Genomic DNA, 19453 nt, shown 5'->3' on the forward strand with positions numbered 1-19453 from the left:
GCTGACTTTTACTATAACAGCTCTTTCTAGGAGAGGATCCTACCTCAGGGTCCATGTCAGGGTACCTGCGTCCTTTACTCTTTCCCAGACATTTGGTCTTTCCTCCCTCTAACAACTGACACCAGAAGCCTTTCTTGGGGTCAAATCTACACATGATGGACACAGAAAATCCTGAACGTCAAAATCTGACCTCACGTTTGAGGTACAACTTTCAGGTTTCAAACAAATCAAATCAAACTCTATTCAAGTGTAGTGAGTCCAAAAAAATAAGGAAAAAAAGGAGCATCAAGCTCAAATTAAGAGCATCTCAGAATGATTCGATTACATGTAACTGTTTGTTGTAAAAAGTTTGATCATGCTATCTATTTCTCATTATTTTTTCATTGTGTTTTAATTGTGAAACTTCGATACAGTTGTCTCATATTATATTGCTATGCTAAATAAAGATAAAAGTAAAATCCAATACACGACTACAGAAACTACTGCAAAACAAAGTTAAACATAGTAGATGCAAAATTTTTGTCATCCATCCAACGGAAATATTTTAAATGACATAAATGAAACTGAGGAAGATAAAGCAGGTTTTCCACTCCACATGTCCGACTGTTTTTCAATAAAAGGTGAACATCACAATTGCTCTTTTTGCCTAATCATAGTCAGTGGGCTGCAAGACAAAAAAAGAATAAAGAGTTAATGAGGCTTTGCTGTGAAGGTAATTTTGTGCCTAATAAAATCAGAAAAGGCCAGTTACCCTTATAAATAGGTTATAGGTTTAAGTGATTTAGATGAATGCTACACACTCAAGACTCAAACGCTTTTACAGTAAACCATTCTGCTCGGATCAAATGATCAGGCTGACAAACATTCTTCAATGTGGACGCTGTTACTGAGTAAAGAAGTTAGATATCTCGAGTATATGTGAGATGTTGACTGAGGAAGCATGAAGCTGTAGGAAGTTTTTTAAAGGAGATAAGGACATTCCTGTCACATTTTAAGACATCTGTGGTTTAATTGGGCTGTGAGAGAAAGCAAAACAACAACATCTGTTTAAACCTTTAAAGATTTAAGACTCTTTTCAGAATAATAACGGATTTGGAAATGTCAGAGTTAAGGATCTACATTCTTTGAAGATAAACATGTAATTCCAGCCATGTTGATACAAGATGGTGAAGATGGTCTAAAATGTCTACTTTGCAATTATTTTGATTTTGTTTCAGAAGCAACTGTTCTTTCACACAGTATAGTGTGTTATGCTGTAATACATTTTACTGTGTATACCGCAGGCAGATAGAAATTTCATGGTAGTTTGATTCTGACAGTTCTGGTAGTTTTATTTATATTTTATTTTAAACATGTTAACATAAAAAATGTATACAATTAATTACTAAACACAAACTTGCATTAGCTACAGACCTAAAAAGAGAAATAAAAAATTAGCTAAAATTGCTAAGGGCGGGTCAGAGATTTAGAAAAGCAGAGATTCGAAATTTGAATAATAGCATCTCTAGTTAAAGAAAAAATTTATGTGGGGTCTAAAAAGCACACTATGAAGAAGCAAACTAGGTTGTAATCTTGGCATTTGAAAAGAAAAGCATCTGAAGCGAAAGAGGGGAAACTTACGCTAAGATCTTGTGGTAGTTGATGACGTTGGGGAGGCCAAGAAACTTCTGGATTTTATCCATGACCGAGGCAGGCTCTGTCTTCAGCATCTGTCCATCCAAAACCAACAACTGGAAGGAGACAGGAAGCTAAGTATTAGAAGAGGGACAGCTGTGCATACAACAGTGCAACATAAGAAAAGAAGTTACGCCCACATGATCTTCCTTTCCCCCCCCCGTTTTTTTAACTACTTTTCTGTAATTAAATTCAGACCAATTCCCCGAAAGCCCTCAGGTCGGAAGCAATCCTTAAACGAGGGGGTCAACAATTAATGAGAGAGAGCAACAAGTAGTAAATGTAGGACAGATATTAGCTCTTGGACTAAATTCAAGTAACTGTAAGTTTGTCTATAAATTGTTTTAGAGTTTTGCCTATAGAACCAGCTCATCAGGTAGCCAAACTGCAGTTGTAAGGTCTTCACATCTATCTTTGTTGAACTGTGGAAACTGCTGACAGAAATCCCCTGGAACTTGTGCAAGCCCTGGTAAATGAATCAATAAAACCCATTGGGGAGTAAAATAACAAGTAGTCAATATCTCCCACCACTGCATTATTGATTATTTCTGTGGTATAGGTCTTGAAATATAAATCACTGATTCACAAATTTATTTGAGCAGTCTGTCCTCCAGATGTTCAATGGCTGACCATCCTGGTTTTAAAATTTTAATTGCTCATTTCTTGCCAAGAAATATTATTAAAAAAACATGGGTTTTCCCCAATTGTCTATGACATTTCTGCCTACAATCGCTCTCTCTCCTCTGGGGTGTTTTTTTTTGTGTGTGTATTTTTTCTTTTTTTTGAATACTTTTGTGAGAGAGTGAAAAACCGAAACCCCCAAAAGCTTTTAAAACCACCAGTGTGTTTGAAGATGGACACATTCTGCCAGTATAAAGACTTCTATCCTGTGCACATATTGTCAAGGGCTTAGCTTTGAAAGCAGAAATCAGGCTGCTTGAACTGAGAACGTAACGTGGTTCATTTAATTTAAAGAGAACACGGTATTACTAAGAATCTTGCTTTGTAACACTGAACCCACAGCTAATCACTGCTTGCTCGTACAGCTTGTGAATCGAGACAGACTGGAGTGCTAAAGGTTAAATTTTCCTCTGCGAGTGTTCGTAAAGGTCAGTTCTCATCCACTTAGGTCAGCTGGATTTAGAATATTCTCTTCAAGGAATCCAAAGGCGAGAATAATCCCCCTCACTGCCAACTCCCTGCAGGGAACCTTAATAAATACTTCAGTATCTAAGGAAACTCGTCGTCTTGTGTTTGCTCGCTGATTACACACCGATCACCACTTTGTACGTGGAAAACAAACTACCTGGCTGGAATGATAGTGATTCAGCCAGCGCTCCAGGTGGACAGCGTACCAACCCGGTACCAGGCATCGATTCTGGAGAATCCGTAGTTTGATTGGAGCGTCGCGGGCTGCAGTGATGACTTCATTGAAGGAGTACTTCAGCGCCACTGGGTCGTCATGAGCCCTTTGGTGCTGTGGGAGAGCGACTCAGGTTTCAGTAACAAAACAAAAAAGACTTCTGAATGTGATGGCGTTCATTGTGAAAGATGCAGTGATTGGCTGCAGGTGTGAGGACCATGACAGACCTGGTACCAGGAGTAAGCTCTGTCCGCTGGGTTGATGAGGATGGTGATGATCTTAGCTTTAGGCAGAAGAGCAGCCGCCCTCTGAGCAGCCACCTCAGAGTCAAAGTAGTTGGCACTCTTCTCAAAGTAGTAGTCTGAACTGGTGTTGGAGGGCAGAGGGAAGTACTCCATGTACCTAGCAAGCAACAAACACAAAGCGAAGGATTTGTAGCAGCCATAACTTCTCATAAAGTGGTTCTTGGTAGAAAAACAGCCAACATCGTGTTGTGTTATGCAAAGCCATTAGCAATAAAACAAATCACTGTTGTATTTTTTTAATGCCTTTGAAAATACAATGCCTTATATTTATCCAACTTGAAAGACATTAAAGCTAAACATAAATAAAACTTGAATAAATCCACTTGTTTCGTAGAAATGTTGGTCTCAATAAAAAAAAGGTTATAGATTTGCAGACCTGCCATTCTAAGCATTTTTCTTGTGCATCACAACAAATTAGATCATCAATACGAAGTTTGTTCATTTCTGTAATTTGACATCAAAAAGTAAAACTCATGCTAAAAGTCATTACACACAGCAATATGTAAATGAAGGGTTTATTTTTGTTAGTTTTGATGATTATTGCTAACAGCTAGGCCTGTCACGATAGCAAATTTTGCTCAACAATTAATTGTCTCAAAAATTATTGCGATAAACGATAATATTGTTTGAAGACCTTTTTACACTGATTTAATGGAAATGACGTAATAATGCATGCGATTTCCTGCCAAAGATAGATACACTTTATTTTCAAAAGAACACTAAACACTTGAGCTGATAAACAAAATAAACAAAACAACCAAAAACAAAAATAAAATGGATTTTCAGTCTCCATTAACAAAAAACTCACTTAAAAAAAACTAAACATAAAGCCAAAGTGGAAATAAATACTGCATGCAACCAAAAGATTATGAAGTCTGTATACCATGTTGCCCTTCAGTAATAATTAGATTTAAATAGAGAAGATGGGCACATCGACTACCTGATGCAATAGTTCACACTACATGATTTTTTGCGCCTATTTTTCCCCTTACTACAATCTTAGAACGTTAGTCTTTCTAAGATTGTGTGGTGTGTTATGGTAGATCGTCGTTGCCGCTCCGATCCAAATCAGGGTTTTCCCCGACTGGGGTGACAGGCAGCCAATCAGAAAGCGCGGAAATTACGTCGGGGAATCCCAAACAGCTGACACGGCGCAACCCGAAGTCCAGCGGACATTGGAGATGATATGTGGAAACAACATTAATGTTTATTCAACATGCAAAGAATATAGAAATGACAAGAGGAGGAGTTGGAGCGAAATTGCTACCGCAGTTGATAAACCCGGTAACTTTTCAGCTGTTCTTCGTTAACGTGATGTAAATAGGTTCTAATGATTTTCATTCAGTCAGGACTTTACGCTGACACTAGCCACACGCGTTGCAGGTAGATTGTAGTAAAGCATTGATGAATGCCTGGTTTTAAAATTAGTTCACTGGACATGTAGCCATTATTTTGTGCCCATTGTTGGACACCACAAGGCAGGAACGAACCCGATCGAACCGTTATATCTAGGATTTCTGTCGGCTAATGTGTGATCTGTCAGGTTTTGAAAATGGGCCGACAATCGGCCGACAGATCTAAGATCGTGTAGTGTGCGCTGGGCTTTACACTAAGGAAATGAGGAAGGGAGGGTCAGTGGAGAGCACCGGAGTTGAGCCTTTTTTCATTCGGTGTCATCAACAGAAAGAGAAAAAGGCCGGAAGAGACGATAATGCCGATAATTAAAATGACATCGATAGTTTTAATTTATCGTACGATTAATTGATTTACCGTTTATCGCGACAGGCCTACTAACAGCTAATGAAAACCCAAAATTCAGTTTCTCAGAAAAGTAGAATAATGCATAACAGAGGATTTTTAATACAAGTAACTTCTGTTACAGTCTCGGCAGTCATTGGGAAGACTGCTGGCTTGACAGCTGTCCAGTCACAGGTTTCAGTCACTGAAACCTTTCACAGGAAAACTCATTGTAAAATATGTTGACGGTTCACAGACAGCTGTATCCAACTACATGGGCTACAACTGTCACAGTCCTAGTGTTAAGACACTCCTGAGCAGACAGCGTCAGAAGTGTCTTATCTGGCTAAAGAGAAAAAGGACTGAACTGCTGCTCAGTGGTCCAAAATCCCCTTTATCCTTTAAATACAACTAAAGGTCCCAGAGTGTGGAGGAAGAACGGAGAGGCACAGAATCCAAGTTGCTTGAGCTCCAGAGTGAATTTTCTACACCAAGTGATGATTTGCAGTGTTGATGCATTTATTTCATACACCTAAGTGTTGGGTGTTTACTGTCCAGTAGCCTGGTGTTGTAGTCAAGACCACATAACCCAAGATGTAGTAGAAATAAAGACTAGATCATACCAAGAGAAGACTGAGACTTTCTACAGACCAAGTCAAAGACCAAAACAATATTTCAAGACAATTGGTGCCATTATGATAATCTGCCTGTAGCAGGGCTGGACAATAAACCAATAACAATGTATACATACTGTACATACAGACACGTGATCAGTATTAATAGATAATACATTTGATAGAATTTTCAATAATTTCATTGAACTCCGATCCAGAACCACAAAGCATTCTGGGGGATATTTTAGCCACTCAACTTCTCATTGCCAGCTAAGAAAGGTTAAACTAACCCAGTCACTCTTTGGTTACCTAGCAACAACTTGTTGAGTAACTTGCACAGCAGCAGTTTAAGGTTTCACCAGCATGCCTTATAACTGCTTAAAAAGAAAAAACAACGGCATAGAGTGAAAACTGTGAAAACAAGAGTTGCAGTTATGCCACCAGTTTGGCACTATTTGAGACACTTAAAACAAAAAGCTAATAAATAATGATCGACATCGACCAAAATGAAACACTTCAATCGTTCATGATACTTAAATAAATCAATCTAACTTGTCTGTTAAACAAGTTAAGCAGACAAACCAGACACCTTCTAAAGCGAGCATAATTTTAACCAACTCAGGCATTAGCTACAGGAAGTGAGTGGAGGCAACAGGTGGAGGTCGGAGACGAAACATCTGAACACATGTCTCACCAGTCAATGCCTCTGTGATAGTTGTGTCCATTGAAGAACTGGATCTCCTCAAACGTCTCCTTGCTGGGATAGTTGCTGGTCAAGTCAGGATGCATGCCAAGAAATAGGTAAAGTGCTGTTGTCCCTGGAGGAAGGGAAGAGATAAAAAACCAAAAAAAACTTTTATGGCAATGTCCTAATAAATATACTCCACCAAACAGCATCATTTATAATCCAAAATGTAGTAACTAAAGGATAAAAATAGAGCTATAATTCAGAGTAAGAGGTCTGCTCTGAGCGACAAACTCTTAGTATTATCATTTCTAACTTGGCCTGCAGAGGGCGCTGTAGAGCTGTGACTCACCTGTCTTCTGAGGCCCAATGACAAGCAGCTTTGGGAAGCGGTCACATGTTTTCTCTTTGGACCAGATGTCCTTGTGTCTTTTATCCTCACAAGGATCCTTTAGTCACACAAAAACACACATACAATGCTGTAAGTGGGATTAATTAAACTTCACTTTAATGTGTAGAAATCAAAGGAAAATGCAGATGAGTTAAATGATGATGATGACATTCATCTGCACCCACAGAATAACAATGTACAGGGCTTCTACATATTCCTATACCCAGATTCTTTACTTTTTCACACTTTAATTCTCTCTCTCTCTTTGTTTTAAAATGTAAAACATATATAATCAATCAACTGCACAGATTTCTACAAAGACCTGACTTTAAGTACATAATTTGTTGAGAATATTCAAGGAATGAGTGGAGACGGTTCCAGGCTAATAGGTGATGGAAAAAAAAATAAAGGTGGTGTAAAAACCAGGACCTCACCTGCCAGAGGGGATCTCTCTCAGATGGAAACAGGCTGAAGTATTTCTGAGCCAACTGGATAGGCGGCAGAGTCTGCATCTTCAGGTTGGTCCACGTCTTCACAAACATCACCAAGCTTTTGAAGGTGTACAGACCAAGACGGTCGTTCCCATAGTTGGATAGATGGGTCATGAAAATACTGATCTGCGAATGGAAATACCAAGCAGAGAGAAGTTTACTGAAACAGAAGAAAGGACAAGGAAATGAGAGAAACAGTGGCTGCTTTTCGCCACAAACTTGCCTTGATTAAAATGTGCAACTAGCTGATTAAACTGTTCGAATCATCTGTTGAAAATGCCCAAGATTTCAGGAGTTTACTTTCTTAAAAGAGAATTTGTGCTTTTATTCATATTACAGTAAGCTTAGGCCTAGATTCATTAAATCAAGTAAAACCAAGCACATCAATCAATAATGAATAAACAACATTAAAGCGCTGTCCTTTTGCTAAAAGATAAAAGCGCAGCAGTTTTGTGCAACCTATTAAGAGATGAGCCGACTCAGAGTAATTAGGATCAAACAATAATAAAACCACTGCAAAAACAACCCGTGCCGTTTTTGTTTGGGGAAAGTCACGGTAATGTGAATAAAATTGTCTGAAGTCTATGCAGAGATGGCCACATCTGTGACCTTTTTCTGCAATCTCAAACAAAAGTATGTGAAGAATAGGAGGTATTTGCACCATTGTGTCCCGGCTCTTTTAAAAGCATTCTTTGTTGGAGTGAAATGAAAATATATCTGAGTCATTTTCCCGCACCCTGTTTAAATTTCAATTTGCACCAGCATCTAAATGGGCTTCAAAGTGCGCAAGACAAAGGCAAATGCTCTGTGTGGGAGAGCGGCTGACTCACAGGGTTCAGCAGAACAGTGAGGAAGAGTTCCCCCCCATTGATGAGCTTGTCCAGTTCGTTTGGGCTGCCTGGGTAGTCTTTGTAGAAGATGGTGTGTGTGAAAAGACCACAAGTCTGCCGGGGCAACACCTGCGATGAGAGCACACGGAGAGGATCACAACAAAAGTTGGAAGCACTGACGCAAACGCGACACCGGCTCTCCACCGAGCCGCCGCTCCTCCGGGCGGTTTACCCCCACACACATTGTTTGTTCACAATAATGTTGTTATTATTCAGTTCATCAAGCCAAAGCAAACCTCCGGTTCGCTCTGAGTCTATATGGTAATTCATGGAAATGCATGTACAGTGAGGGGTGTCTGGGGAGCCGAATATCAATCATCAGTCCGTGGTGAACGCTGTCCATTCAGGCTGTTATATCTCAAGGACGGGAAGGGAGTTCTGAGACCACCCGGGCCGACCGAACACAGGCGCAACAAAGAGAGTGGACTGAGGCTTATCAGCACTGAAGGTCAACTTGGGAAGAAATAGATATCTTTTCTTCTGAACCTCTTGAATACATTCAAATCCATTTTACCTTATTTACCAAATTATTCAAAAACCAACTAAGCCTGATATTTTTAGTCGGCTGTTGACATTTCACTTTTTCCAGACACTTGCTTTCTGATGTCAGTCTTCTTTCTGCTGCCGAGGCCTGCCTGCCGGTGTCTCATGCAGTGCTGGATCTTTCGACCACGTTATTATCTCCCTCTCCGTGGAAGGAGGCAAAACCCAACAACACAGATGGATGGACTGCCTCTTTAGGGGACGTTTGTTGCTTTTAGGTAAAATAAAACACAATTCTGCCAATCAACTTGAGATTTTCAAGAAAATGAGGAACAAAAAGTTCAAATGGGGAGGTCTGAAACAGAAAACAATCCAGTTGAGATGTTTTCTTATTCCTCTATTAGTGTATTAAACGATGGTTAAAATAGAGACACAGATGATAGAGAAATGCCAGAGAAAAGCAAAACACTACAGCTTTTATTTGGCTTAAAACTTGTTGATATTGGGGACACACTGAGTAGGTCACTGTAACGGAGTGTAATATCACCATATTGCAACAAAAAATAAATATAATAGGAGGTGCTCTTGAAAATATAGATGCTCGCAAACATAATGGTGTTTCAAAGATGGCTACTAGCGTTAAAGTGGTCTTACGCTGATGCCGCTGTGGATGAATCCCCGTCGGAAGCGAGCGGGTTTTAGGTGAGGGTACTCCTCGGTGCTGGTCACTTTGATGCCCCAAACTTTCTTCCAGGCATCATACAGCTGCATGTGTACAGGATAGACCCCAGAGTGGTGAGGGGCCACTGCGTAGCCCATGTTCGTGGGAATCCCATGCTCCTGAAGGAAGAAATTGCATGAGTAGGTGAGGGCAGGTGATAGGGTACATGATGCACCTAGAGTCGTACATAGACTTAGATTTTCACAGATAATACATTTTAAAAACAGGAATGCAAAAGTTATATTTGAATTCCCTGCAGATATTTTGATTGTGGGCAGGCTTTAAATACAAAACTGGCTGAGGTACGGATAGATACCCAGACAAACCCATGGGATAAATTGGCAGGTAGTGATGGTTGTATAGACAGAAGGGACAGAAACAGAAGGACTGAGGATCGATGGTTAGATAACTGGCAGACAGATGGATGAATAGAGAAATGGATAAAACAAATAGACATAGATGAGGAACAAACTGTAGAGATACGCATATTTTTTTCTCTCGCCACGTTCTCTTTTTAAGCTTATTTAGATCTGAAAACCATTTTCATCTATTTCCAGACTTTTCCAGACTGTGTAAGAACCCTGAACATCCATGTCCGAGTTAAAATTAGAAACTCGTATTTCTCTCTGAAGAAAACGGCAGACATTTAATCATCAGCTGGATATGCGCCACCTAAACATGCATGAGACGTTCAAAGAAACACATTGAGGCGTGTAATTCAGAGAACGTCGTCTGAGTGAAGATAACCAAAACGCTTATTTGGACATCGTCAGTAAGAAAGAGAGGTAATGTAAGAAAATCAAGTATTCATTCACTTCATGTTGCCTTCAACAAAGAGTTGGTAATACTAATACTAATCATTAGAAAATGAGTGATGTGAGATGACACGACCCTGTCTGAAAGAAGAGTAAAGAAAAAGATTCAGCTGGAATGTGGAGTGTTTACAATTTTCGTGCTTTTCACTTTAGTTGTACTTGTGTGTTGCCGTCCAAGAATGAAGGAATTTAAGAGCTTTCCCAAGACATTAAAAAATAACTATACAAGAGAAACTCGTGTAAACTGGCTACTTTAGTAAAACACAGCTGCCTTGAATTTCTACTTTTAACCAAATCAGGAGCTTGTTAAGAAGAGGGGAATGAGTTTGTCATCTTTATTAAGAAACAGGCAAGAACAATTTCAGAAATGCAGCAAAACTTTAAATGCAGCAAGTTTATGACTAAAAATTCAGTTATTTACTTAATATGCTCAATTTCAGTCTCATCACACATTGGGGGTTTTTCAACATGAGACTTAAGAGTTTTTACAGCTAAATTTGACACCAATATATTTCATTAAACAGCCAACCAGCTTGGTAATAAAATCTTTATCTTCAAGTCAGGCTTGAGTAAATAGACAGTTAAAACATATAACAGGTCAGTTCAAAGTGTTTTCATTGAAAGATAAATTCTTCATTGTTTCCCAGTATCAGTTTTATAAATGCTGTATTCCTCACAAAGAGCTTCAAATGATACAACAGATGAGCCCCACCACCATATAAAAAAACTAGAACAATGTCAGCAAAGAAAAAAAACTATACAGATTTAAGAATTACCTAAATATAATTTAACATCAAGTATTAGGAATATTGTGATATTTAAGGCTTTAGCTTAAGCTTTATATTTAATGCTCACACCCACATTTCCTTCTTTACTTTTTCATGTTTGAAAGCTATCACAGAAAAGCAGTAAAGTGAATCGCGGGTTGAAACTGCTGCGTGTGCAGACAGAATTTATTCAGAACAAATGAACTTGGAAGTTTGTTCTGGGATTTTCTTTTTTCTGCTGAGGATTAAGAAGACAAGTAACAGCATTTCTGAGTTTTAATCAGATAAATCCCCAATTGTTTAATAAAGTTACCCACACTTATACTGGAGTGTGGAAACATGACTTTAAAATTATGACTTTAGGCTTACATAGAAAAATACATGCATATTTAACTGTTTAAAGTTATTTGATAAGGAGAAAACTGTAAATCACGGAACCACTGCCTTCCCAGACCTCAACTCAAAGATGCGAGTGACAATGAGAACAAGGAGGAGTGGAAGACTGATCAGTCAATCAAGAAATCTCAAAAGCTTGGCCAGAGGGTTAGGGCTACAGCATACAGAGAAGTTCACGCATGATGAGATCCATGTGTCCCAGCTCCTGTGGCTGCAAAACAAACCCAAATCATCAACCCTCCACCACCAAGCTGGACAGATGGCTGGAAGTTTGTGCTAAAGATCCGTGTTCAGTTCTCTACCCATGCCAAGCTACCTTTCATGTTCCTGTTTATATCTGGAAGTCGTGTGGTTTATTCAGATGCAGCTTCATAAACACAAGTCATGCTGCCATTTTGTTTTGAGAGACAAGAGACTTTTTCCTGGCAGCACTCAAGCCAACAAGTCAAACTTGTTTGGTCTTTTACTAACACCCCGGTGAAGAAGCTGCAACGTTTAACTCGTTAACTGAGGCCTACTGAGTCTGCGGAAGTGCTCCTAAGTGTGTTGCAATTTTTCTGAGCATTGTACAGTGTGACCTTTGGGTGAATTTGCTAAGACTTAGCAGCTACCTTGGATGTTTTTCATTTATGAATAATGTTTCTACTGAAAAGACTGACTTGAAATTGTTTTCAGTTGAAACCGTTTCTGTCATTTCCCTGTAAATAGGCAACAAGTGTTTCTCAACATGGAAAATGCAAGAGAATATGAGCAGTGGAATTGACTCGGGAACTTTCTAGAACGTCAAGTCGCGGATGTTAAATCTACCATTATTATTATTAGGGCTGGACTCTTCAAAAAAAAAAAGTGTGAATCTTTAGCAGATGAGAAGCTCATAAAGGTGGAAAAATTTTATAATGACAATTAACAAATAAGTGTCTACGAAAACTGAATTCATCATATCCAGTTTAATACTTTTCCTTTGCGCAGTCTTAGATATTTTCCAACAAAAGATTTCCTTTCTCAAGGTCAATGTTTGGACAATGTGAACTCAGCTTAAAGTCACGGTTAGTATATTTCCTGCTTGACGTTATGCGGGGCAAACATTCATGCTTCACAGCAACAAACAGCCAAACTTCCTGGTTGTAAAGAGACGGCCACAAGCTACCGATGATCACCTAATCTTCTACATCTGAATAGCAGCACCAGGCAGCTACTTTCCCCTTTAAATCCAATGAAAGTAGCAACATTGTATTCAGTTTTCACACACCACTTTTTCCAATTTCTCTTCATTTCAGGTTAATAAATAACAACAGTGTGGAATCTGGTGAGTATTTTTGCAGCAATGAGGTTAAATTTGAATACATGTAGACCTTGGAAAAAATTTGAGTGCATAAGCTCTGCAAATAAAAGAGGGTGTAGTATTTCTTAATTGCCATGGATGTCAAAAAAAGAAGACCATGTACATAATAATAGATGTTTGTTATATTAGAAGCTGATGTTCTCCACCACAAAATGTTGCATTTTCCTTCTCGATTCTGCATCTGTTTTTAATTAGGTTGTGCCTAACTACGAAAAACAGTGCTGCAAAAATCAAGTTGAATAAGGAAATGTTTCAGCTGCAGAAAATGAAACCAACATTTGTTGTTTATTTGCCTCAGACAGTAAAAACATAAGCTTTGACCATTTAATCTTAGGTAAACCTACAGTTAAGGTCATGCCCGTGGCATTTTTGATCAACAGACAAATTGTTTTTGACAGGAAATGAGAGCCATATCTCTTGAAAACCACTAAAATAATAAGAGGTGAGTAAAAACATTTATATGGTTTTATTTATATTTTGTTTTACAACTGCATGTCTAAATGATTAGTAACTTTCTTAACTGCATCTTGCATGTTCCCCCCCTGGTATTTTCAAAGATTTGTCCTTTGGTAATGAACTCTTAAACTTTGAGGTTGGATCTTTACAGCCAGTTGAAGGACTAAATTATCCAAAGCTACTATTATTCACAGTCCATTAATGAGAGAATAATCCACACTTGTTCTTTGTTGAAAATATTAAGGTTCTAAGAGTGAGCATACACAGAAAAAAGACACTGTGGGAGCAAATTTCACTTAGTTAAATTTGAGACTCAGATATTTTTGTAATTATAAACTTTGTTCCTCATGATTTCAACTTAAGATCTACAAGAATTTACAAACAACAAAAACTTGTGTTAACTTAAAAATGTATTATTATAATATAAGAATTAATAAATAAATACTATGTAACATTAGGAAACAAAAACAGAATTGTTAATTTTATATTAGTTCCCTAAACAAACATAAAAACTACAATTTCAAAGGCTGAATTAGTTCTGGAGTTTTGTTGCAACATGAAACGGCTGAATTATTCAGCCAAAACTACTTGAAACTAACTAAATTAAAGTTTTCAGTGCAATTCTCAAATAACAAAAATGAAGTATAGATAAAGCAAAAGTTTGAAGGAATGATTGTACAAATTTAAAATGATAATAAATATAATTCTACAACCTATTATTGAAAATCTTGCTGTATTTAAGACCTTTAATGTGATAAAACTGAGATGCATAAATGTAAGTACTTTTTAAGACCACACAAGAATGTTACTAAAGAATTAGATAAATCAGAAGTTTTGTACATGTTTTTTGGTTTGTTTGATGGACAAACTAGTAGGATAATAGTTACAATTAAAATCATACTTCCTCTCACAGTGACTGATATAGCTAAAACTCAACTGGAACAGATTTGCTTTTCATTTAAACAAAAATCAAAGAAACATCCAGCACAAAGGGATAAACAAGGATGCCTCTGATTCACAGCCTTCAGTCAAAGCTGTGACCTTTGCCCCCCCCCCCCCCCCCCTCCCCCATTATGACTCACCATGGCAAATTTCTTGTTGAGCAGCATCTGCTCGGCCAGCACCGACTGGTTGTGGAATAAATGGGGCTGCATGTGGCTCCACATGTGAGGAAACCACCAGAAATCCTTCACATGGGACAGCAGCAGGTCATCTCCCAGGTCCTCCTCATCCGATCCTGAGTGGGTCAGAGAGTCGGGGGGCGGGGGAGGAAGACAAGAGATTGAAACAAGCCAAAGGGGTCGGCAGGAAAAGGGGATTTAGGAGGAAATTGAAGAGATAAAAATAAAGCAAGACGAGTTGAGACAAAGGTAAAGTGGGAGCAGCGATGGAAAAAGGGAGGAAATGAAAGTCAGTGAAGCAAAAGGAAGAGACGTTCACGTATTAGAGTGAAGGATGAGCAACAGCAAGAAAAGAAATCAAAGGTTAAAGGACAGCAAAGAGTAACAGCAGAAAAAGCCTTAAAAAGTGTTTCAGTTTAGGACGTTTTCTGGCTCTGAATGAGCTAACTAGCATCTTACCAGCATGGAAGAATTTCCCTGAGAAGCCCAGATTGAAGGTGAAGTTGGGCACATGGGTGCGCAGCTCCCTCTGCGTCTCCAGCAGGGCCTGAAACGGTGGGAGGGGAAGAAGAATGAGTCAACAGATGATGAGCTCAAACTGGCGCATGAGTTAATGAGCAACGCGTGCCCACATATATCTTTAATTCTGCGAGTTTCTCTCGGTAAACATCCAACATCCACTCCCAGCTGCCGCCTCTCCGCTCCCCCATTCTGTTTGATATTTCGCTTCCCTCTGATTCGGGTATTTGTTTCATTTGATCTAAATGCTGGATGAGGCTCCCCGCACGCAACACGACCCCCTCCGCCACCCTGCTTTCAAACTTCTCAATCTTGTCGGGGAGTGGGATTCGTTCCTAAAACCTTGCGGAGGTGCAGGCCTTGAAGCCTCCACCGTAACTTTTTTTTTTCCCCTTCCACCCGCCGTCTCTGCATGCGAGGGGAGGCTTTTCTGCTCTGAGGGGACGAAAGCAAGAAGCTTTTCGACATTCTTTGTATGCCTCCGAGCCCCTGAAATATTCATCGTCGCAGAGGTTTTGTGACAGCGCGAGCGGCGGGGCCTGTCAGCTTTGAGCAGCCTGCTGGGATGGATCCATTCAAAAACGAAAAGAGGAGAGAGAAGAAGGGGTTTCTGTGTGACTGGCAGAGGATAGGACATGCTTTGTGTGAGGCCATTTTATTTTTGAATCATAGCAAAGTGCTGTTGAAAACACAGCCAGATGAGAAGATAAGCGATGCTTGTTTTGCAACTCACCTTTACATCAGGCACCTTCATGCGGGTGCCTTCCTTGCCCACAAAAATGTCATCTATATCCACCAGGAATGTAGCGTTCCAGGGACAGCGAGAGCCTCTTCCCAGTTAAAAAAGCCACGGCGTCCACAAACACCAGCTTGTGCAGCCAAAAATTCAAATTATTGCCAAACAGGACCCTCTGGATGCCATCGTGAAGCCCCAGGTCCTGCACCACCGAGGGCAGCAAGGCTGCGTTCTGTCCCAGTGACGCCACGCTCTCGGCCGACTGGGTCTTCGCCATCAGCACGGGCTCGTAGGTGGAGTGGTTGGACTGGAACACGGTCCAGTCGTCCCCCGGCAGGGGACCGGGCAGCGTCTGGCCCGCCCGGGTGATTAAGAGGAGCGGCGACTTGGGGTTGACCGTGCAGTCCTTCAAACCCAAGTTGGAGTGAAGAAAGAGGGGGAAGCCTTTGAGTTGCGCACTCAGCAGACTGTTTTCATTGGCCTGATTGACACAGAGAGACAAGACAGAAATGACAACAATTAATTACATATTGCAAATAACTCCCTATTTTCTTTAGTTGCGTGTGTGAAATAAGGCGTGTCAGGCCTACTCAACGGTGAAGGCATTAAGCCGCTCCAACCTGCTAACACTCAATCTGCTGTGTTACAATGAAAAAGCTCCCACTGCTCTCAGAGTGACACATTAGTAACAAACAAATCATTCTCTGATTGTTGTCTTTTCTTTACGTTCGCCCTTTGTGCTACTTGCAGTGCATCATGTAAAGACTCTCAGTCCTTCAATGTGTCAATATTTCATCACATAACTAAAAAATACATTTTATTTGGATTTCATTTGATAACTCAAAACAAAGTCGTACATAAGGAAAGTGATAGATGGTTTTTAAAGACTTCATATCAAGTCTTTACATCATGATAAATTTAAACGAGCTCGAACATTTCTGTTCTGATAGTTAACGTCTTTAAGAGCTATCATGATTGCCGACATCACAATCCATTTTATTTAGTGTTTTTATTTCTGTTTAATCTATTGTTTTTAGTTGTGCGTTCATTTGGATATTGTAAATATCCAGTGTTCTTCACTAAATTAAACGTTTATTTGTCTTTGAGAGGGCAAACTTGCAACATTATGCAATCATCAATATATTACTTGGAAATAGTCTCAAAACAACAATGTTGTTATTTACCTCAATAATTTCTGGAACAATTTAGCAAACAGCAAAATTTGCTATCATGACAGAGTTGATATGCAAACATACTTGGTGATGCGTTTGTTTTCATCCTCGTTTGCTCTGATAATTCTGAATAAAATCCAGTGAAACCTGTCAAAGCTTTCAGAAAGTCACCCAATAAACTGAGTTCAATTGTGTGTGATTTAACCTCAGTATGAATACAGCTGTTCTGTGGAGGTCTTGGGGGTTTGTCGACAGGATGGGCAAGAAGAGCAATAATCAGAGAAGAAGCCATGAAGGCGATGGAAACCAACCCTGCACATTACCCTGAATATACCATTGTCATGATGAAACATGGTGGTGGTGACAGAGACAGAGAGGCAAGTCAGAGTTAATAGGAAGATGGATGGAGCCAACTATCAGGCAATGCTGGATGATCTCTGATGGGGCTGCAAAACACCTACAACCGGGCCGAAGGTTCGTCTTCCAGCAGGATAACAACAAAACGCACAACCTGAATATGTTTAGCTTTAAACAAATTCATCTGTTAGAATGGTTCAGTTAAAGTCCAGATGTAAATCAATTTGAGAATTTCTAAAAGGACTAGAAAGTTGATTGTCCCAAACAAACAATATTACTAAGCTTCAGCTATTTGACTAGCTGAAGCTTAGTAATAATAAAAAGCTGTCCAAATTTCTATTTCACAATCACACTGCTGTGCGTTGGTCACACTGCTTTGCATTCAGTTGTAAAGTGACCAAATGTGTAAAGATTTAAGTATTATTACTACGTTAGCAAGGCACAGCCAGAACCTCCACACCCTACATGGTGTGTAGGATGAAGCTAAAAGTTACTGTTGTTTACCTACCAAGATGTGTAGATTAGACCCTCATAGGTTGAAGTGACACTAAATATGAAAATCAGTGCTGAAATCACTGCCTTAATCTTGATGTTAACATTTGACCAAAAGTGATTCTCTTTCAAACAGTGTCTTTTCAATTCATATATATTTGCAGATTGAAACGGTTGAAAAGTAACAACTTTAACAAATGACTTTGAAACAACAAAAAGAGTAGAGGTGTTTTGCACAACTGAAGTAAAGCAACAAAGGCAATGAGCCTTCACTTAGTTTTACAGCTCAAGTCTGACACCTTGAACAGAGACGATGCCTGTGCCTCAACAGGAGGCTCCTGAAGCATAGCAGATTCCTATGAAAGATAAATGAAAGCCAAAACTTAACAACAGAAATGTTCAGCATAACTGTGAGCAGGCAGAGGGGAACCTGATCCAAGAAGGAATGTAAAAATAACCCTGTGCAAAACTTTGAAACACTTTTAAAAAATAATAAACATTCCAATTTTATTAACTTTAATTTAGTATTCAAATAGGATTAGGTGTCTAATCTAATAGGTTTCAGATTGGTATCAGAAAATATGTCTGATATCAACATCTGGTAGCCCTGTATTTAATAAACAGAAAAACAATCCAGCAGAGACCTGAAACAGGACCCAGTGTTTCAGATGACCATCTATTGTAAGCCACATTTTCAGCTCAGCATTTCTGAAATATTATATCTAGAGATGCACAGAGAAATCGGTTGACGGTATCTGACAACTGTCAGCTTGGTCGGCTCTCAATCTTTCTATGAAATTGGATTTGAAAATGCTTACTGCATTTTGTGAGTCACAGAATTAAAGATGTACAACCTCCATGTGAAACTGACCAGTGAAATCCAATGACAGATAGATTAAACATAGGAATAATATAAAAAAACTGAATACAGTTCGAGAGTTGAAATTTGTCATATTTCTAATTATTTAAGCTTTTTATTTTTGTGAAACCCTATTTGACAATAACTTCTCTCCTTCCCATGCAGCTTGACGTCACCTCTGCTCCTAACATAAATAACTAATGGCAGCGGAAAGAGCAGAGGAAAATATTTTCAACACTAGTCTTCTTATTTATAGATGTTTACGGACGCTCTGCATCTAATCTTACCAAGCTTTGGCCAAGAATGGTCAGAGCTGTCAAACTTTTTAAAACTGTGTTATTTCCCTTCTACTTCACAATCATCCACTACGTTGTGGATGGTCTATCACGTAGAAAATCCCACTAAAATACAAGAATTCAGATCAAAAACCGGAGAAGGGGCTCCACACATCTTTGTCTGCCAAACTGTGGTACTTTTCATGGATTAATCTAAAGAATTGAGATCGGTTTTTGTCTGTGTGATAGACTGCTGGTTGTCAAGTTGTCTGTTCTGTGCTGATGACACCCTTTTCAGTTTAGAAGACTTTTTATGCATGAATGACTCATAGGTCAGAGGGAAGTGTCTAAAAAAAAAAGTAGAAATGAGAGAAAAGACAGACTTTCAGAAAGCCTGGAGAAATATTGATCAAAACGAACTTCAAAAGATTAGAAGAAAGTCTGGCGGCTAGAAGAAAGCGTGAAGACAAGAGGGCTTGTTTAAAACAAGCCACATGCAATCTAATGGGCATAGTTGGCATTTCTGTCAAATGTGGGTTAAACTGTCTACTAGTCTTAAAAACAACAAATCAAAAAATCCAATTAAAATGAATTATTTTAATCCAAATTAAGTCAGCGGCGCCATCAGGCCCCCAGGGCTTCCGGGGCCATAAATGCTAATATTTTAACACAGACCACAGATACATAAATGTAACACTTGTTTATTGAGATGATCAATGCTGCTAAATTTGATTTAATGGTTTCAGCATACATAAATAAAAAAATTTTGGTAACACTTTATTTGACGGGTTG

The 19453-nt window shown here is 39.1% G+C and overlaps 1 protein-coding gene across 1 annotated transcript in view; it reads right to left on the reverse strand.

The window, feature by feature from the left end:
• The window catches only part of ndst1a (N-deacetylase/N-sulfotransferase (heparan glucosaminyl) 1a), a 65670-nt gene that overhangs the window by 1848 nt on the left and 44369 nt on the right, over positions 1–19453 (reverse strand). The window contains 13 exon segments of the mRNA XM_032554716.1: positions 44–146; positions 1621–1730; positions 2981–3151; positions 3265–3439; positions 6388–6511; positions 6731–6827; positions 7204–7386; positions 8091–8219; positions 9288–9473; positions 14213–14367; positions 14711–14798; positions 15504–15569; positions 15571–15987. Of these exon segments, the coding sequence (XP_032410607.1) occupies positions 44–146; positions 1621–1730; positions 2981–3151; positions 3265–3439; positions 6388–6511; positions 6731–6827; positions 7204–7386; positions 8091–8219; positions 9288–9473; positions 14213–14367; positions 14711–14798; positions 15504–15569; positions 15571–15987 (2004 nt within the window).

This window comes from Xiphophorus hellerii, chromosome 23 (assembly GCF_003331165.1).
Source record: "Xiphophorus hellerii strain 12219 chromosome 23, Xiphophorus_hellerii-4.1, whole genome shotgun sequence".
In the NCBI taxonomy this organism is placed as follows: Eukaryota; Metazoa; Chordata; class Actinopteri; order Cyprinodontiformes; family Poeciliidae; genus Xiphophorus; species Xiphophorus hellerii.